Source organism: Hemitrygon akajei, chromosome 11, assembly GCF_048418815.1.
Source record: "Hemitrygon akajei chromosome 11, sHemAka1.3, whole genome shotgun sequence".
NCBI classification, from domain to species: Eukaryota; Metazoa; Chordata; class Chondrichthyes; order Myliobatiformes; family Dasyatidae; genus Hemitrygon; species Hemitrygon akajei.
The window spans coordinates 120,469,873-120,486,080 of NC_133134.1; the positions used below are offsets into that span (position 1 = coordinate 120,469,873).

A 16,208-nucleotide genomic window follows, 5' to 3' on the forward strand; every position below is an offset into this window, starting at 1 on the left:
AAGGGAAATGCTGATCTTTAAAAAAGAGGACATCTCAAATGTTTTAGAATGGAAAGCTTCTTTAAAAAAAGGGGTAATCACCCTGAGGGTGTTTGGAAATTAAAACACACTGGGTGGAGGTGTGTATTCTCACAACATTTAAAAAGTATCTTGAGGAACACTTGAATCACCAAGCAGTGAAAAACTATGGACAAAGTGCTGATAAATGGGATTAATATAGATCAGTCCTTAATGGCCAGTATGGGCAATGTGGGCCAAACAGCTTATTTCTGTACTATACGAGTCCAATACTTCATGATAGGAATTATAGGTTTGCTGTACGTTAGGTTGGGTTGCCTGAGCTGCTGGAAATTGAGAATACAGAGATGAGTAGGCAATTCAAGCCTGTTCCAAATTATAATCCTATTTACTCTTGCTGCACATCTATTAAGAACATTATTACCTAACAAACACTGAGTGATTTGACAGCAATATTTTGCATGGTTTAGTCTCCTTTAAGGGGAGTCTTGATATTCTCATCTCTTTTTTGGATTCAATATTTCAGATTTCCACAGACATTTTCCGTGACAGTGTGATTCATGATTTCTTTCAGAGGAATGTTTTAGCCCTCAGTGAATTCATTATTGCAAAACGTAACAAGAAACAACATAGCTTTTGTGAATTTGTTTTGTATTATTTACATTGTTGAAATACTACACTGAAGTCTATACTTTTATCTTAAATTACAACCCTCCCTATTTTGTTCATGACTACTACCTGTCTCAGCAGTGAACAAAATATTGTTGTGGTCTATGAGACATTCATCCCTGTCCACTTGCACAGAGATTTGGAAAGTTTGTCCTCTCCTGATGATCAGTCGTTTGGTGGTGATCTCATCGGTCCTGTGCTGCTGGTTGTTCTTCTCACAGTGAAAGTTGGCAGTATATTTCACTTCAGCAACTGTAACAGAATCCACACCAGAAGGAAATTTAACAGATAAGATTAAAGTGAACTACAATATATTCCATTTTACCTTTTGAGGAGAAAATACTGTATAATTTGATGTTAAATATTTGGGGATTCATTAGTTATGGACTAAAGATTTGTTGTCATCTTCTACTTCACACAATTTTAGTGCTCAACAGTTAGAAGAGCTTCCTTGTAAAATGGTGGAAGTAAGAAAGAAGCAGTTAGGAGCATCTCTGAGAGTGGTTATGTGGCGTAGTTCTTCACACCTCTAAATAACGTGCAATATCTTAGCTTCAATTTCTATTGAAAGGAGTGGTTCTTCTGGGTGATGTAATGATGTAATTATTAATCGTGAGACTAATGCATCTGCAGAAAGTTCTTCTATTGCCATCTTTTTGAACATGGGTGTGCTGACAGATCGAATCAACCCATTTCCTCTTCAGTTTATTCTGCAATAAGGGGGAGTCCTTCTGTGGGAGTGGTTGAAACAAGCACATGTGTACAGTCAGGTAGTAGCTTGTAGTGTTCCTGGTAAGTTTACAGAAGCTAATTCACTCTATAGGATATGTCAATTAAACATATTCACTTTAATGAATGAAACAGTTGTGATACATGTGTATTCTGTTAACAAAAAAAAATCCACACTAGAATCACTTTTTTCCCAAAGCAAGCAAGAGTTTTACCCTTAACATCATGAACTTCAGAAAATGAATCCGTTGTTCTCACTAAACTAACAACAGAATGAGTAGATAACAGTCCCTTAGTCCTGATCTGCCTTCAGTATCATGGCTAACCTGCACCCTATCTACTTTTCCCTCTGATTTCTAGATCCAGTTATTGTCTTGCATCCAAACATCCATGTATGTACTCAGTAACTGAACACCCATATCCTTCATAGATGAAGGTTAAAAAGTTAACAGCCCTCTACATGAAGAGCATTCACTTTATCCTGATACAGGAGATAACAGTTTGTGAATCCCTCTGAATTTTAGGTGTCTTTCTGAGATCACCCTTCTTCTATGATTCAATGAAAACAGTCTTATTCCGTTTCTCCTCTCAGAATATTCTGGTGAAACTGCACTGAACTGAGTCCAGGACTGAGGTATCCTCATTCAAACACGGAGACCCAACTGTACTCTATGCTCAAAGTTCATTACGTTTTCAGTAAATCTTCTTTTTCAGCCCTAACTCCCTTACATATGTATTGTACATATTCGTGCAATAAGAAGCATCTTTGTCTCTTATGAAGCAGCCAGTGAGAGTCTTTCTGCATTCTACTACTCACTGATTCCTCACTATTCTAAATAAAACATTTTACTATGCTTCCCACCGAAGTAAATCTCACTTCTGTCCACATAAAGCACCGTCGGCCACCATCTTGCTGATCACTTGAACTGTTTATATATTCCTTTATGTGTTCAAAGGTTCACTATATTGTCAAAGTATGTATGCAGAATACACCCTGAGATTTGCCTTCTCCAGATAGCCATGTAATACAGATAAAAAACATGGGAGTCATTGAAAGAAGAGACATCAACCCTCCCCACATGAAAAAGGAAAAGAAACTAAAACTCAAAATCCCCAACCCCCTCCCCCCACCCCCCGCACACAGAACTAACAGATTGGCCATCCGGAAAATGACGGCAGAAACATCAAACCCCAAATCCCCAACCCCTGCCTCACACAAAATGGAACAAATCACCCACGAGGACATCAAAACCCAGGCCCCAAACCTCCAACCCACTAATCAGCAAAAAGAAAGAAAACACAAAACTGAAGGAGACCAATATAAACTACAGTCTACACCAATAATCACATAAATTCTAAGAATTTTGAAAATATTCTCCATCAGCATCAAGGAAAGCGACAGCTCGGTCTTTCCTTGGAGAGCGACCGGTGACCCATGGCCTCCCGACTGCCAACATGCAGCCTCCTCCGCATTCGCCTCGACACTTGGATTGGTGAGAAATGAAGTCCATCATGTCTCTGGTCTTCTCCTTGAGGCAGCTTTTACTCGCTGTCCTCTCCTGGAATTTTCTTGGGGACAGCAGAGTGTTAGCTCACTCGATCGAACTCCAATCTGTAGGTTACAGGCTCCAACAAGTTTCCGAAACACAATTAAGATGAAGAGAATGAGTAGAAGGCATAGACAACTTTTCACTTTTCTGTCTGGAAGTTGTGATCTGAGGAATCATTGATCGCTGGAGCCATCTTGACCGGAAGATGGCCTCAAAGGTAAGAAAATGCCTCCTCAAAGGTGAGTAACCATTTCGTTCTCATCTAGATCTGGTGAATTCAGGGATGCGGTATTCTCCTTCACTGCACGGTGTCCTCCAAATAATGTCTCAAAAGAAATTATCTTTTCATGAGCCTTCTTTTTCTGCTCTGACTCCCATACAATAAAGGCCAATGTGTCTTCAGTATTCTTCATTACTTACTGCATGTTTATATATTCACCTCAGTTTCTTATGAACCAGACACCAAAGGTGTTCCTGCATCCCTGCATTTCATGGTTTCTCATTTTTTAAAAGTATATATTTTTTTCCAGACTTTGTACTAACATTCATTCAAGCACATGTATTATCAAAGAATGTATGAATGATGTGGCTTGAGATTTGTTTGCTTACAGGCAGCCGCAAAGCAAGAAACCCGAAGAACCCAATACAAAAAAGACCATAAAAGAGGGAAAAAACACACATTGTGCAAATAATGGAAGCAAATGACAGCATTCTGAACCAGATTGAGTTCCACTCCCTGGAGCAGCCGGAGTAGGCCCAAGCCTACTCATATTAGCCATCTCTGGTCATTATATTAGTGATGCTGTGAAACTCACAGAGATGACAACTGCCACAGAGAGGAATGAACATTCCAAGACAGTGAGTGAAATCAGACCGACCCTTGCATCCGGTCCTGACACTCGGGCTTTATAGTATAAATGATCCAAGATGGCGGTGCGACGCAGCTTGCAGCGGCCACTCCGGAGCTGATTATCTGTTATTTGTGAAGTGGGGTGCTGTTCACAATTATAATCAGATGAAAAACGGATGTGGGAGCACGGAGGAACATCTGGAAATCTCCAGGAAGACCTTCTTTGTTGCTGCTGCTGCTGCTGTGAGGTCCGGGTCTCTGCTGGGAAGAACAGGCCCCCAGTCCTCGGGGTTGTGTTGCTGATGGCCGTTGGCGGGGGCATCTTAATACGCTCGGCAGAGGATGGTGCTTGGAGAAGCTGTGCCGGAGGGGATGGTGGGATGCTCGGAGGTTTGACGGACTCGAAGTCCACTGCGGCCAGGTCGCTTTCAGTGTGTGCTGCGTCTGCGAGGCTGGGTTCGACGGAGCTTTCATTGTGTGCTGCATCTACGAGGCTGAGTCCGGTGGTGCCGTGGAAGTCCATAGCGGGGCTATTCCCTTCTGCCGCCTGCGTGGAATGATGAGTCAATTGGGACCCTGAGGGCTTGTGGAAACTGTGCAGTGGTTTCTTTCAAACTTATAGTCTTTTAACATCTTTGGACTATTTTTACTGTGCCCATGGTCTGTTTTTTTTAATCAATTATGCTATTGTTTGCACTGTTGTAACTATATGTTGTAACTATGTGGTTTTGTGCAGGTCTTGTAGCTTTAGTTCTTGGTCTTGTTTGTCTGGTGGGATTGGAGCTCCTTTCCGGGGAACGCGCTAAGACAGTAGCGTGATATTAATACGCAACAGCCTCTCCGGACTCCGAATTGGGGATTGCCAAACGTTATGTGGATTTTCTGGTGTAGTCTGTTTTGTCATGAGTTTTCGTGATATCATTCTGGAGGAACGTTGTCTCATTTTTTAACTGCATTGCATTTGTGGTTTCTAAATGACAATAAATTGAATCTGAATCTGAATCAGGGCCGGCATTAAAATTGTCCAAGCACCGGGTAGTGCCTTGCTCTAGGAACCAGACCCTGGTGCAGAGACTCACCTGGGCTGCACAGCCCGGAGCCATTCTCGATCTCAGCAAATCAGTTTTGTGCTTGAAACAACTTGAACTTGCACCCGGGTTGGGTGGACGGGCATCGAAACACTTCCGCATTGACTCCTCTCCAAATTGTTCACTCCAACTCTGTCTGCGACCCTGTCTTGAACATGTTTCCCTCGGTTTTGCGATGTACCACACAGCCCATCCTTCGAATCAACATTGCCTCCATTGTTTGCGGAGATAGTTGACCACATTTTACTTCAGAAAAGGTGTTATTAGTAACATTTTTAGTTCTATTTCTTGCCATCTGAACTACCAGTGAGCTGTTCCACAACTTCAGTCAGCCACCTTAAACCCAACGGAATACCTCACTTCTGTCCACATTAAGTTCTATCTGCCTAATTCTTGCCAGTCAATTGGACTGTCTCTACCCCCTTTCAAGCTCTACGTGTTGTCCTGAGTGGCAAGTTTCCGTCTAGTTCTGTATGATCAACAAACTTGCATATACTTTCTATAGTATATACATTGTGAATGGCTGTAGGTCTAGTCTACTTTCTTTTGCCTCACTAGAACCAATGGGCATTGAAATATGGTACAAAGTTCTTTAAGTCTCTATTCCAGCAGGTGCCAGTCTTGGTAAATATGAATTTAGCTCACAGACAGGACTCTCATTCTGTAGCATGTGCCTGTATCAAGGCCCCATTCCAGGTGAACTTTTGCAGATTTTTTCAATTTGCAGCTAAAAGAATGCTAACGCTTACAGTACAACAGTTTTCAGCCTCTGAGATTGGAATCAGCAGAGGGATACTGTTGCACCTTTTAGAACCTCAGAAAGTAACACACAATTCAATTTCCATCTGGTTAAGCCCCTGTAGAGTCAGGAAATTTGCATCTAGATATTTCCCTTATAAAAAGCACTGGAAGTCACTTATTTGACATGATGGTGGTTTGCAAACCACTAAAGAAAATTTTAAAAATCAACATTAGGTTGAAGAGTAATGGCATATAGTGGCGGATTCTACTTAGTGCATGGTGGCTGTGCGACGGTAACAGCTTTGATACTCTCTCTGCCCAATATGGGAGTTGAAATGATACAGGTCAGTCCAATTTTGATTATGATGAATTTCACACTGCTAGCAACTTCACCTTAAATTGGCTGTCCCAGTCCAAAACCAACAGCACTGTAAGTAACTGGTTATTGAAATGATATTTTTTTGACTCTTACTAAACAATGGAACAGCACTAGCCACCTTTCTGTCTTCACGAGCTTCATCAGTGGCTAACAAAGTAGCAAATATCTCAGCAAGAGTATTTCTGGACATCTTGTACTTCATTGTGAGGGGGGAGCATAGGCTTCGTCACATCTTCATGCAATTGAGACTTTACAGATGTTATTTTCACCTCACTTAACAGATATGTTATCCGTCGCTCTTCACAATTTTTTTAAACTTTTAACCTTTTCTCTGTTTACACAGTTCTTTCTTTTCACCATTTTTACTTGCATTTTCCACCACACCTGAAGCATTCCCTTCCTCTAACATTCCTGAGATTTCTGCTGCAGACTCCAGTCCCTTTCTCATCAGCTGAGTGCTCAAGGTAGATCCCTTGAATTAGTCCCACAGTACTCGACAGGCTGCTTTTAAATCACTGCACTCCTGAATCACCTGATTAGTTTTCTCTGAAACCAGTGGTCCAGCTGCGGCCTCCTCTATTTTGGTGAGGTCTTCCTTCCTCAAGCCCCTCCACTCCAACTACAACAAGCAGAACTCCTGATAGCCGACCATACTATATCCCATTCCCATTCTGACATGTCAGTCCATGCCCCCCCGACTGCTATGATGAGGCTACTTTCAGGCTGCAGGAGTAACACTTCATATTCCGAATGAATAGCCTCCAACCTGACAGCATGGACATAGATTTCTCTAACTTCCGGGAATATCTCTTCCCGGAAGACTGAGGTCCTTTAACATCGGCCGGACGATGCTGAGGATGTTCTACGAGTCTGTGGTGGCCAGTGCTATCATGTTTGCTGTTGTGTGCTGGGGCAGCAGGCTGAGGGTAGCAGACTCCAGCAGAATCAACAAACTCATTCATAAGGCCAGTGATGTTGTGGGGGTGGAACTGAACTCTCTGACGATGGTGTCTGAAAAGAGGATGCTGTCCAAGTTGCATGCCATCTTGGACAATATCTCCCATCCACTCCATAATGTAATGGTTAGGCACAGGAGTACATTCAGCCAGAGACTCATTCCACCAAGATGTAACACTGAGCGTCATAGGAAGTCATTCCTGCCTGTGGCCATCAAACTCTACAACTCCTCCCTCGGCATGTCAGACACTCTGTCATTAGGCTGGTCCTGGACTTATTTCCACTTGGCATAATTTATTTATTATTATTTAAATATTTATGGTTTTATATTGCTATATTTCTACACTATTCTTGGTTGGTGCAACTGTAATAAAACCCAGTTTCCCTCGGGATCAATAAAGTATGTCTGTCTGTCTGTCTGTTCCCCCTCTCTCATTCCATTGCTCTTCCTGGCTCCCTCTCACCCCTTATCTTATCACCTCCCTCTGGTGCCCCTCCTCCTTCCCTTTCTCCAATGGTCCACTCTCCTCTCCTATCAGATCCCTTCTTCTTCAGCCTTTTACCTTTCCACCAATCACCTCCCAACCTCACTGCATCCTTCCCCACCTCCCCACCCTCCTCACAGGTTTAACCAATCACCTTCTATCTTGTACTCCTGCCCCTCTCCCACATTCTTGCTTCATCCCCCTTCCTTTTCAGTCCTGATGTAGGATCTCAGTCTGAAATGTCGACTCTTTATTCCTTTCCATAGATGCTGCTTGACCTGCTGAGGTCCTCCAGTATTTTGTGTGTGTTACTCTGCAATACCAGATTCTGCAGAATCTCTTGTGTTTATTAGATTCCTCCTGTATTCAAGGTTCAAAGAACTGCTCCATCCACATCTTTAAAGAATGCTCAAGGCAGAGTACACATTATCATTTGTATAGGATCTTTGCATATTGTTACAATTTTCCTGAAACCCTCCCACATAGACAAGTCACACCCTTGGCTCTTTCAGCATCCAACACATTCAATTGAATTATCTTTACCTCAACAGTCTCTATGTCACTGTCAATAAATTTATCTGTCATCTCGTTAAGGCAGATTTGACCTTCATATTTTGATGGAGAAGGTTTTGCAATTGCCAGCGTTTTGAGCATAAAACATAGAACAATACGGCACAGTACAGGTCCTTCGGCCTACAATTTTGTGCTGAACTTTTAAACAACTCTAGGGTCAATCTATACCTAGCCTCCTAATTAGCCCTCCATTTTTTTTACCATCCATGTGCCTGTCTAAGAGTTTGTTAAATGCCCCTGATATATCTGCCTCTACCACCACTCTTTGCAGGGCCTACCATACTCCCACCAATCTATGTAAAGACTTAACTCTGATATCCACACTATACATTCTACCAATCAACTCAAAATTATACACTGTCATATTAGCCATTTCTGGAAAATGGTCTCTGGCTATGCATTCAATTTATGCTTCTTAAAATCTTGCACATCTCTATCAAGTTGACTCTCATCATTGTTTGCTACAAAGAGCAAAGCACCAGCTCAGTCAATCTATCATCATAAGACATAACCTCTAATCCAGGCAACATCCAGTAATATCTCCTCTGCATCTGCTCTACAGCTTCAACATGCTTTGCATAACAAAGTGACCAGAACTGAACAAATTATTCCAAGTGTGGTCTAACCAGGGTTTTATAGAGCTGCAACATTGCTTTCTGGCTCTTGAACTCATTTCCCCAATGAATGAAGGTCAATCACCCTATGCCTTCTTAAAAACTCTATCAACTTGTACAGACAATTTGAGGGATCTATGGATGTGGACCTCAAGATTCCTCTGTTCCTCAACACTAATAAGAATCCAGCCATTAACCCAGTTTTCTGCCTTCGAATTCACCAATGCCAACCTTCTACACTATCGACAACTCCACCAACCTTCATGTTATCGGCAGACATACTAACACACCCTTCCACTTCCTCATCCAGATCATTTATAAAAAATCACAAATAGCAAGGATCTCAGAAAGTATCCTCACGGAACAGCACCATCACCGGCCCCCGGTCTCAGTGCACCATGCCTACAACGCTTCTTTATCATCCATGGGTAAGTCAACACTGAATCCACATGGCGAGGTTTCTCTGGATTCCATGCCTCCTCACACTCTGAATGAGCTTACCATGGGGAACCTTGTTGAACACCTCAGAAAAATCCACGTTCACTGCTCTGCCTTTCTTTATGTGCTTTGTCATATCCTCAAGGAATTCAACCCACACTCATGGGCTACAACTTGCTTCTCACAAAGCCAAGCTGACTAATCCTAATTGGATTATGCATCTCCAAATGCTCGTAAACTTTGTCTCTAAGAAGCTTCACCAATATTTTGCCCACAACTGAAGTAAAACTCTCTGTCTATAATTCCCAGGATTATCCCTACTCCCTTTCTCTAACAAAGAATAGTTGTCACCCTTCAATCATCTGGTACACTTTTGTTACCAGTGAGGACACAAGAATCATTTCCAAAGGCACAGCAATCTCTTCCTGAAGTAGTGGGGGTAGATTCATCTGGCCCTCGGGACTTTTCTGAACTATTGTTTTTCTAAGGTTCCAGCACGTCCTGTTTCCCATGTTGTAGCATATCAGCCTGTTTTTCACTGTTCTTACAAAAGCCAAGTATCCTCTCACTGGTAAATACTAATGCAAGGTATTGATTAAAGACCTTCCCTACCTCCTTCTGCTCCAGGCATGTGTTTCCAGAATAGGCTTATTATTACTCAAGTCCTCCTCCTTTTCTTTACTTATGTGATGAACACTTTAGTGTTTTCCTTAATCCTACTTGACAGAGTCTTCTTATGTCCTCTTGTAGCTCTTCTAAGTCTTGTAAGTTCTTCAGCTTGTTCAACTGCTTCCTGGCTGCACTGTAACTCTCCAGAGTCGTGTCTACTTCTTGCTTAGTAAACTTTAAGTATGCTTCTTTCTTCCTCTTGACTAGATGTTCTACATTTCTTGTCAACCATGATTCCTTCACCCTACCATCCTTTCCCTGCCTCAATGTGACATACCTATCTAGGAACCCATGCAAATGTTCCCTAAAGAACCTCCACGTTTCCTTTGTGCATTTCCCTGAGTGCATCCATTCCAATTTTATTATCTCAAATTCCTGCCTAATAGCATCATAATTTACTCTCCCTCAATTAAATACTTCCCCATTCTGTCTGTTCTTACTTCCGTCCAAGTTTATGGTGAAGAAGAGGGAGTTGTGGTCTCTGTACCCATCCACCGAATGACCTGGCTCATTGCTCAGCCCAGATCCAACATGGTTTCTCCTCCAGTTGGACTGTCTGCTTATTTCATCAGGAATCCATCTTAGACACACCTAACAAATTCCACTCCATCTATGCCTTTTGCACTAAGGAGATGCCAATCAGTATTAGAGAAGTTGAACCCACCCATGAAGTCATTGTTGCACTTTTCCAAAATTCCAGAGTGGTGAGTGCGTGGAATGGGCTGCCAGCGATGGTGGTGGAGGCGGATACGGTAGGGCCTTTTAAGATGCTCCTGGACAGGTCATTGGAGCTTAGAAAAATAGAGGGCTATGGGTAACCCTAGGTAACTTCCAAGGTAGGGACATGTTCGGCACAGCTTTGTGGGCCGAAGGGCCTGTATTGTGCTGTAGGTTTTCTATGTTTCTATGTTAGTGGGTATGGGGAACCTCCATGCTCCTGTACTCAAATCCTTTTGCTATGAATGCCAACATACCATTTGCCTTTTTCACCGCCTGCTGTACCTGCATGCCCACCTTCAATGACTGGTGTACAATGACACCCAGGTCTTGTTGCATCTCCCCTTTTCCTAATCAGCCACCGTTCAGATAATAATCTGTTTTCCTGTTCTTGCAACCAAAGTGGATAACCTCACATTTCTCCACCTTTTCTAATTCCTCATTTCTACACAAATAGCCTCAGTTGATGAACGCATCAGTCTGTCCTATCTGAGCACTGCAGAGTAATTTCACCTTTCTCCCTTTAATCCCTCCAACTCTATCATGGCTAGAATAACAGAACTCCAGAACATAGAGCTGCTAGTCCACCCCTCACGCAGTCAAGTGCCATTCATGCCCACAATGTCATAATTCCAGTGAGTATCCATGCTCCAAGCTCATGTGACTTCCCTACAATACCACTTGAATTGAGATAGATACAACTCAGAACTTTATTCTCACCATGCTCAATCTTTTGTTTCCTGTCTTTGTATGTAGTCATAACAAATCTTTCCCCACAAACACTTCATTATCTGCCCTTTTACTCTGCTTCCCACTCTGGTTTAATATCCATGGAGCAGAACTAGTGTAACTTCCTGCAAGGATATTAGTCCTCCTCCAGTTCAGGTGCAAACTGTCCTGCTGGCAGAGGTCCTACCTGTCTTAGAAGACAGCCAAAAATGAAAAAAATCTGATGCCTTCCCACCTGCACCATCTCCTCAGCCACGTTTTAAACTGCATTATCATCTTAATCCTGAGATCACAACCCTGAAGGTCCTATCCTTTTAACTAAATACCCAAGATCCTGAGCAGTCTTTACAGAACCTTGTTACCCTTCCTGCCTATTTAATTGGAACCAATTTGGACCATATCTCATGATTGCTCACCCTCCCACTTAAGAATGCTTTGGACTTGATCTGATATGTCTTTGACCCTGGCACCTAGGAGGCAATATACCTTCCTGGAATCTTGTTCTCATTCATAGAATTTCCTGTATATTCCCATAAGCAATGAATCCCCTATCATTACAGCTCACCTCTTCTCCTCACTTTCCTTTGGAGTTACAGAGTCAGCCTCAGTGCCAGAGACCTGGCCATTGTGGTTTTCCTCTGGTAGGCTGTCTTTCCCAACACCATCCAAAACGGTACACTTGTTTTGATGGAAATTGCTACAGGGGTACCCTGCACTAGCTGCCTAACCCCTTTCCCTCTCCTGATGATCACCTAGTTACCTTTGTCCTGCACTCTATGTGTGCCTACCTCCCTGTGTCTCCTGAAAATCAACCCCTCAACCTCCAGAATGATGCAGAATTCATCCAGTTCCAGCTCTAGCTCCCTAACATGGTCTGAAGGATTTGCAGCCGGAAGCACTTCTTGCAAGTAGAGTAATCAGGGACAATAGATTTTCAAATTTTCTGAATAATTTGTCTTTACTTGCCTTTCACATGATTGTTTTCTGTACCTTCCAGAACAGCCTACCATGGGGGTCTTAGTGAAAAGACCAATGTCCAAATAAACAGCATCTACTGCCCTATCCTCAGCTATTTATTAGTTACAGACAGACAGACATACTTTATTGATCCCGAGGGAAATTGGGTTTCGTTACACTTGCATCAACCAAGAATTGAGTAGAAATATAGCAAAATAAAACCGGAAATAATTAAATAGTAATAAGTAAATTATGCCAAGTGGAAATAAGTCCAGGACCAGCCTATTGGCTCAGGGTGTCTGACACTCCGAGGGAGGAGTTGTAAAGTTTGATGGCCACAGGCAGGAATGACTTCCTATGACACTCAGTGTTGCATCTCGGTGGAATGAGTCTCTGGCTGAATGTACTCCTGTGCCTAACCAGTACATTATGGAGTGGATGGGAGTCATTGTCCAAGATGGCATGCAACTTGGACAGCATCCTCTTTTCAGACACCACCATCAGAGAGTCCAGTTCTACCCCCACAACATCACTGGCCTTGTGAATGAGTTTGTTAATTCTTTTGATGTCTACGCAATTGTTGGTAAAACCTGTTGCTCAGAATTCCCTCCATAACCCTTCTCCTACTGGTGTCACGCTGATAGGCTTGTGTTTCCTTGGCTTGTCCTTGCTCCCCTTCTTGCACAACAGAACAACATTAACACCTTCCAATCTTCAGGAACTTCACCAGAGGCTAATGATGAAGCAGGGCCTCTGCAATTTTTTTCTCTTGCCTCCCATAAAGTCCAATGATACCAAGGGTCGGGTCTTCAGTATTTATCCTTCTTCATCTACTGTAATGCTGCAAAAGCCCCATCCCTGGTCTGAGGAATGTCCTGAAAATCATCTCCAATTGTTTCTGTTATCTCTTGAGCAGCCGTGGTTTAGTCTGCAGTAATCACTGAGGAGAAATAGTTATTTAAAACAAAGCACCCATCCCCTGCTGTTCAAGAAAGAGACAGCCCTGCTGGTCTCTAAGGGGATCTACATTTTCTCTGGCCACCCATTTACTTTTACATATCTACAGAACCTCTTGGGTCTTTCCTTAACCTCACCTGTCAGATCCATCTAATACCCTCATTTAGACATCCTGATTTCCCTGTTAAACTGATAAATTTCCCTTCTTAAACTTATCAAGGGATTCACTCATATGTGATGTTTTAAACTCTGTGTATGCTTCTGTCTTTTTGTTGACCAAAGCCTCAATTATCTTGTTGGCCAAGCTTTCCCAAACTTGCCATGTTTATCCTCACCCTAATAAGAACCTGCAGCTCCTGGACTCTTAGTCTCAAATAATTATTTGATATCATTGGATAACACACTACTCTTGATAACATCCATGGATGGTCTCTCCTCCCTTTGTCCAGCAGGTACTACAGACAAATGCAAAATAGGGAAGAGGAAAATTACCTTGTTTGTGCCTGAAATTGATACTTCATCTATGTTATTGAAGGGCTTTGCTCAGATAATCATAAAGATAGGGATATACCAGAGATATCCAAGGACTTACTTTAAAACAATGTGGGTTACATCGAAATTACTTTGATGAATCTTCAGGAATTCAATCATTAGTAACTGTGAGAGGACATGAATTTGATATCCAAAGGTTTCAGGGAGTAGTGAGGAGTAATATTTTTAAAAAAGAAGAATGTTAAGGAAGCCTGTTTGCTTTAGGTGCCTTTCAGAAATAATAATAGAAGACAGAATTCATATGGGAAATACATCTGAAAATGTTATGAGGAAAGTGCAGGTGGGATGGAATTGTGAATAGCTTTAAAAATTTTGATCTAGTAAAATGAGTTGAACATGCTCTTTATACGTTAGGAACTGGGTCTGAAATAAAGTTCCAGTATTTTCCATAGATACACCTTCTTCAAGTCAAAAGTCTTCTTCAAGTACATCAAGTCAAAAGTTCAAATATTTTCTACTCCTCTGGCATGTCTTGAATACAGTTACAGTAACAAATTTGTTCTTTAAAAATAATGCCTAAACATAGCTGTCCTGCCATTACACCCATAAAGTTGTTAATTTTACTAATTTTTTTAAACAGATCTTCTGTTTCTGCACAACGTCCTCCCCCCCCCCCACCTCTACAGCCCCAAACCCCTGAAACAGAAAGCTCAACTCACATGCTGCCATGGTTCTGTCAATGAAGTGTTCCTCCTTTCTGTTGCTCCTTCTGTTTCTCAGACTCCTGACAAGTTTTCGTCCAGGTGTACACTATCAGCATGTTGTGATTGGTTGCAAAGTTTCTGCAAGCTGACTTTCCCTGTTAAGTAGCCCTACCAAATGTTGCCCAACCTGTTTTGTCTACATTCAAGAATGACATATCCAGTGACAGCATAATAATTCATGTTAAACTCTTTTAACATGAAAAGCTTAAATGGGCCTTATAATTCCTGACCTGCAGATACTGTCCTAATAGTACAGTTAAATGCTTCTCTTTGCATTTGCATCTGCTTAGTTCTTTGCCCACTAATCCAGCAGAGATCTGTGCTCTGGTGTCAAATGATCTGTAGTGCTAAATGGAAAAGGTTGTACTTCCTAACACTCAGACACAGGATGCCCCAGGATTGGTCTTGAATTGGATCCTTGAATACAATGTCAACCTCTTTTTCTCTTGTTTATTTATTTGTTCCGTTTCTCTTTCCATTGTAAGTGTGAATGCAGGCATGATTCTGTTCACCTCAACTAGACTTTGTCATAGAATGGAGCCTCATAGAGACAGGCCCTTTGCCCCATCACATCTGTGCCACCCCTTTTGCTTCTCAATACCAATCCCATTTGCTGTTTCCTTCCATGCCTCATCTATTTAACTGCCTGTCTGAATCCCTCTTAAATGCAGTAATTGTACAGAAGTTTTAGGTTTCTTAGATTACATCAGGATGGAGTCAAGAATCAGCAAGTTGCCTCCGCCCATCCTGCTGGAGGCTGGTGATGGTATCTCCGATGACTGCTTAAAGTGAGCATTTTTCACAAAACCATCAAGCCAGCCAGCACAGAAACGAGTCATTTGGCCGACTGCAAACATGCCAACCTTTGTATCTATCTACACTGATCCTATTTACTCACCCTTGGTCTATATTATGCAGATTCAAGTGTTGTGATTTATTTTTTAATCTTAACCTTTATGAGATTTTCCAGAGTATTCATTCTGGACTTTACACCTATTTTCAAATTTGAGCAGGGGGAGTAAAACAGGCCAACACTCAGAGCAGCACATCTCAGGACTCTTTTAAAGTGTTTATTAAAACTGAGCAAATGCCACTAGCAAAATAATGTAAATACAAACACTAGAGGTAAAGCAAAATTTAAGAATAGTAGAGTGTTAAATCATGGCACAGCAGCATAGGAGTTAGCGTTACCATCTCACGGCCCCTGCAGCTTGGGTTTAATATGGTGCTATACGTGCAGAGTTCCTTGTGACTGTATAGATTTCAGGCAGGCACTGAAAGATGAACTAGCAAGTTAAGTGGCTGCTATAGAATTACTCATAGTGCAGCTGACATGAGAACTGGGGATAACTCATGGACAGGTGAGGTAGAATAAGTTGCAGGGAAATAACCTTGCGAATAGAGATCTGCTGGAGGATAGTCGAGACATGATCTATCATGACAAGCATGATGCTGTGCATAATTGAACATTACATGTAAAAACTGCAAGTTGGTGCAAAATAATACTACCCAATGTTAACTTATTGCTATAGCCTTTGATAAGAACATAAGACCATAATATATAGGAGCAGAATTAGGTCATTCAGACCAGGGAGTCCACTCTGCTATTTCATCACGCTGAATTATTATCCTTCTCAACCCCATTCTCCTGTATTCTCACCGTAACTTCTGATGATCTGAGTAACCTCTGCCTTACACGTACCCAAATTAATTGACCTGCACAGCCGTCTGTGGCAGTGAATTCCACAGATTCACCACCCTCTAACTAAAGAAAATTTTCCTCATCTCTGTTCTAAGTGGATGCTGTTCGGTTCTAAAGGTGTGCCCTCTGG

At 42.0% G+C, this 16,208-nt stretch overlaps 1 protein-coding gene across 1 annotated transcript in view; it reads right to left on the reverse strand.

Annotated features, from left to right (window-relative positions):
• The window catches only part of LOC140735973 (protein-glutamine gamma-glutamyltransferase 2-like), a 78,281-nt gene extending 63,877 nt beyond the window's left edge, over positions 1-14,404 (reverse strand). Inside the window, exons 1-2 of the mRNA XM_073061607.1 lie at positions 14,332-14,404; positions 757-939 (exon numbers count right to left, since the gene is read on the reverse strand). Coding sequence (XP_072917708.1) covers positions 757-939; positions 14,332-14,341 — 193 coding nt within the window. The 5' untranslated portion in view covers positions 14,342-14,404. The remainder of the gene's footprint in view (positions 1-756; positions 940-14,331) is intronic.
• Between the last annotated feature and the right edge of the window lie 1,804 nt (positions 14,405-16,208).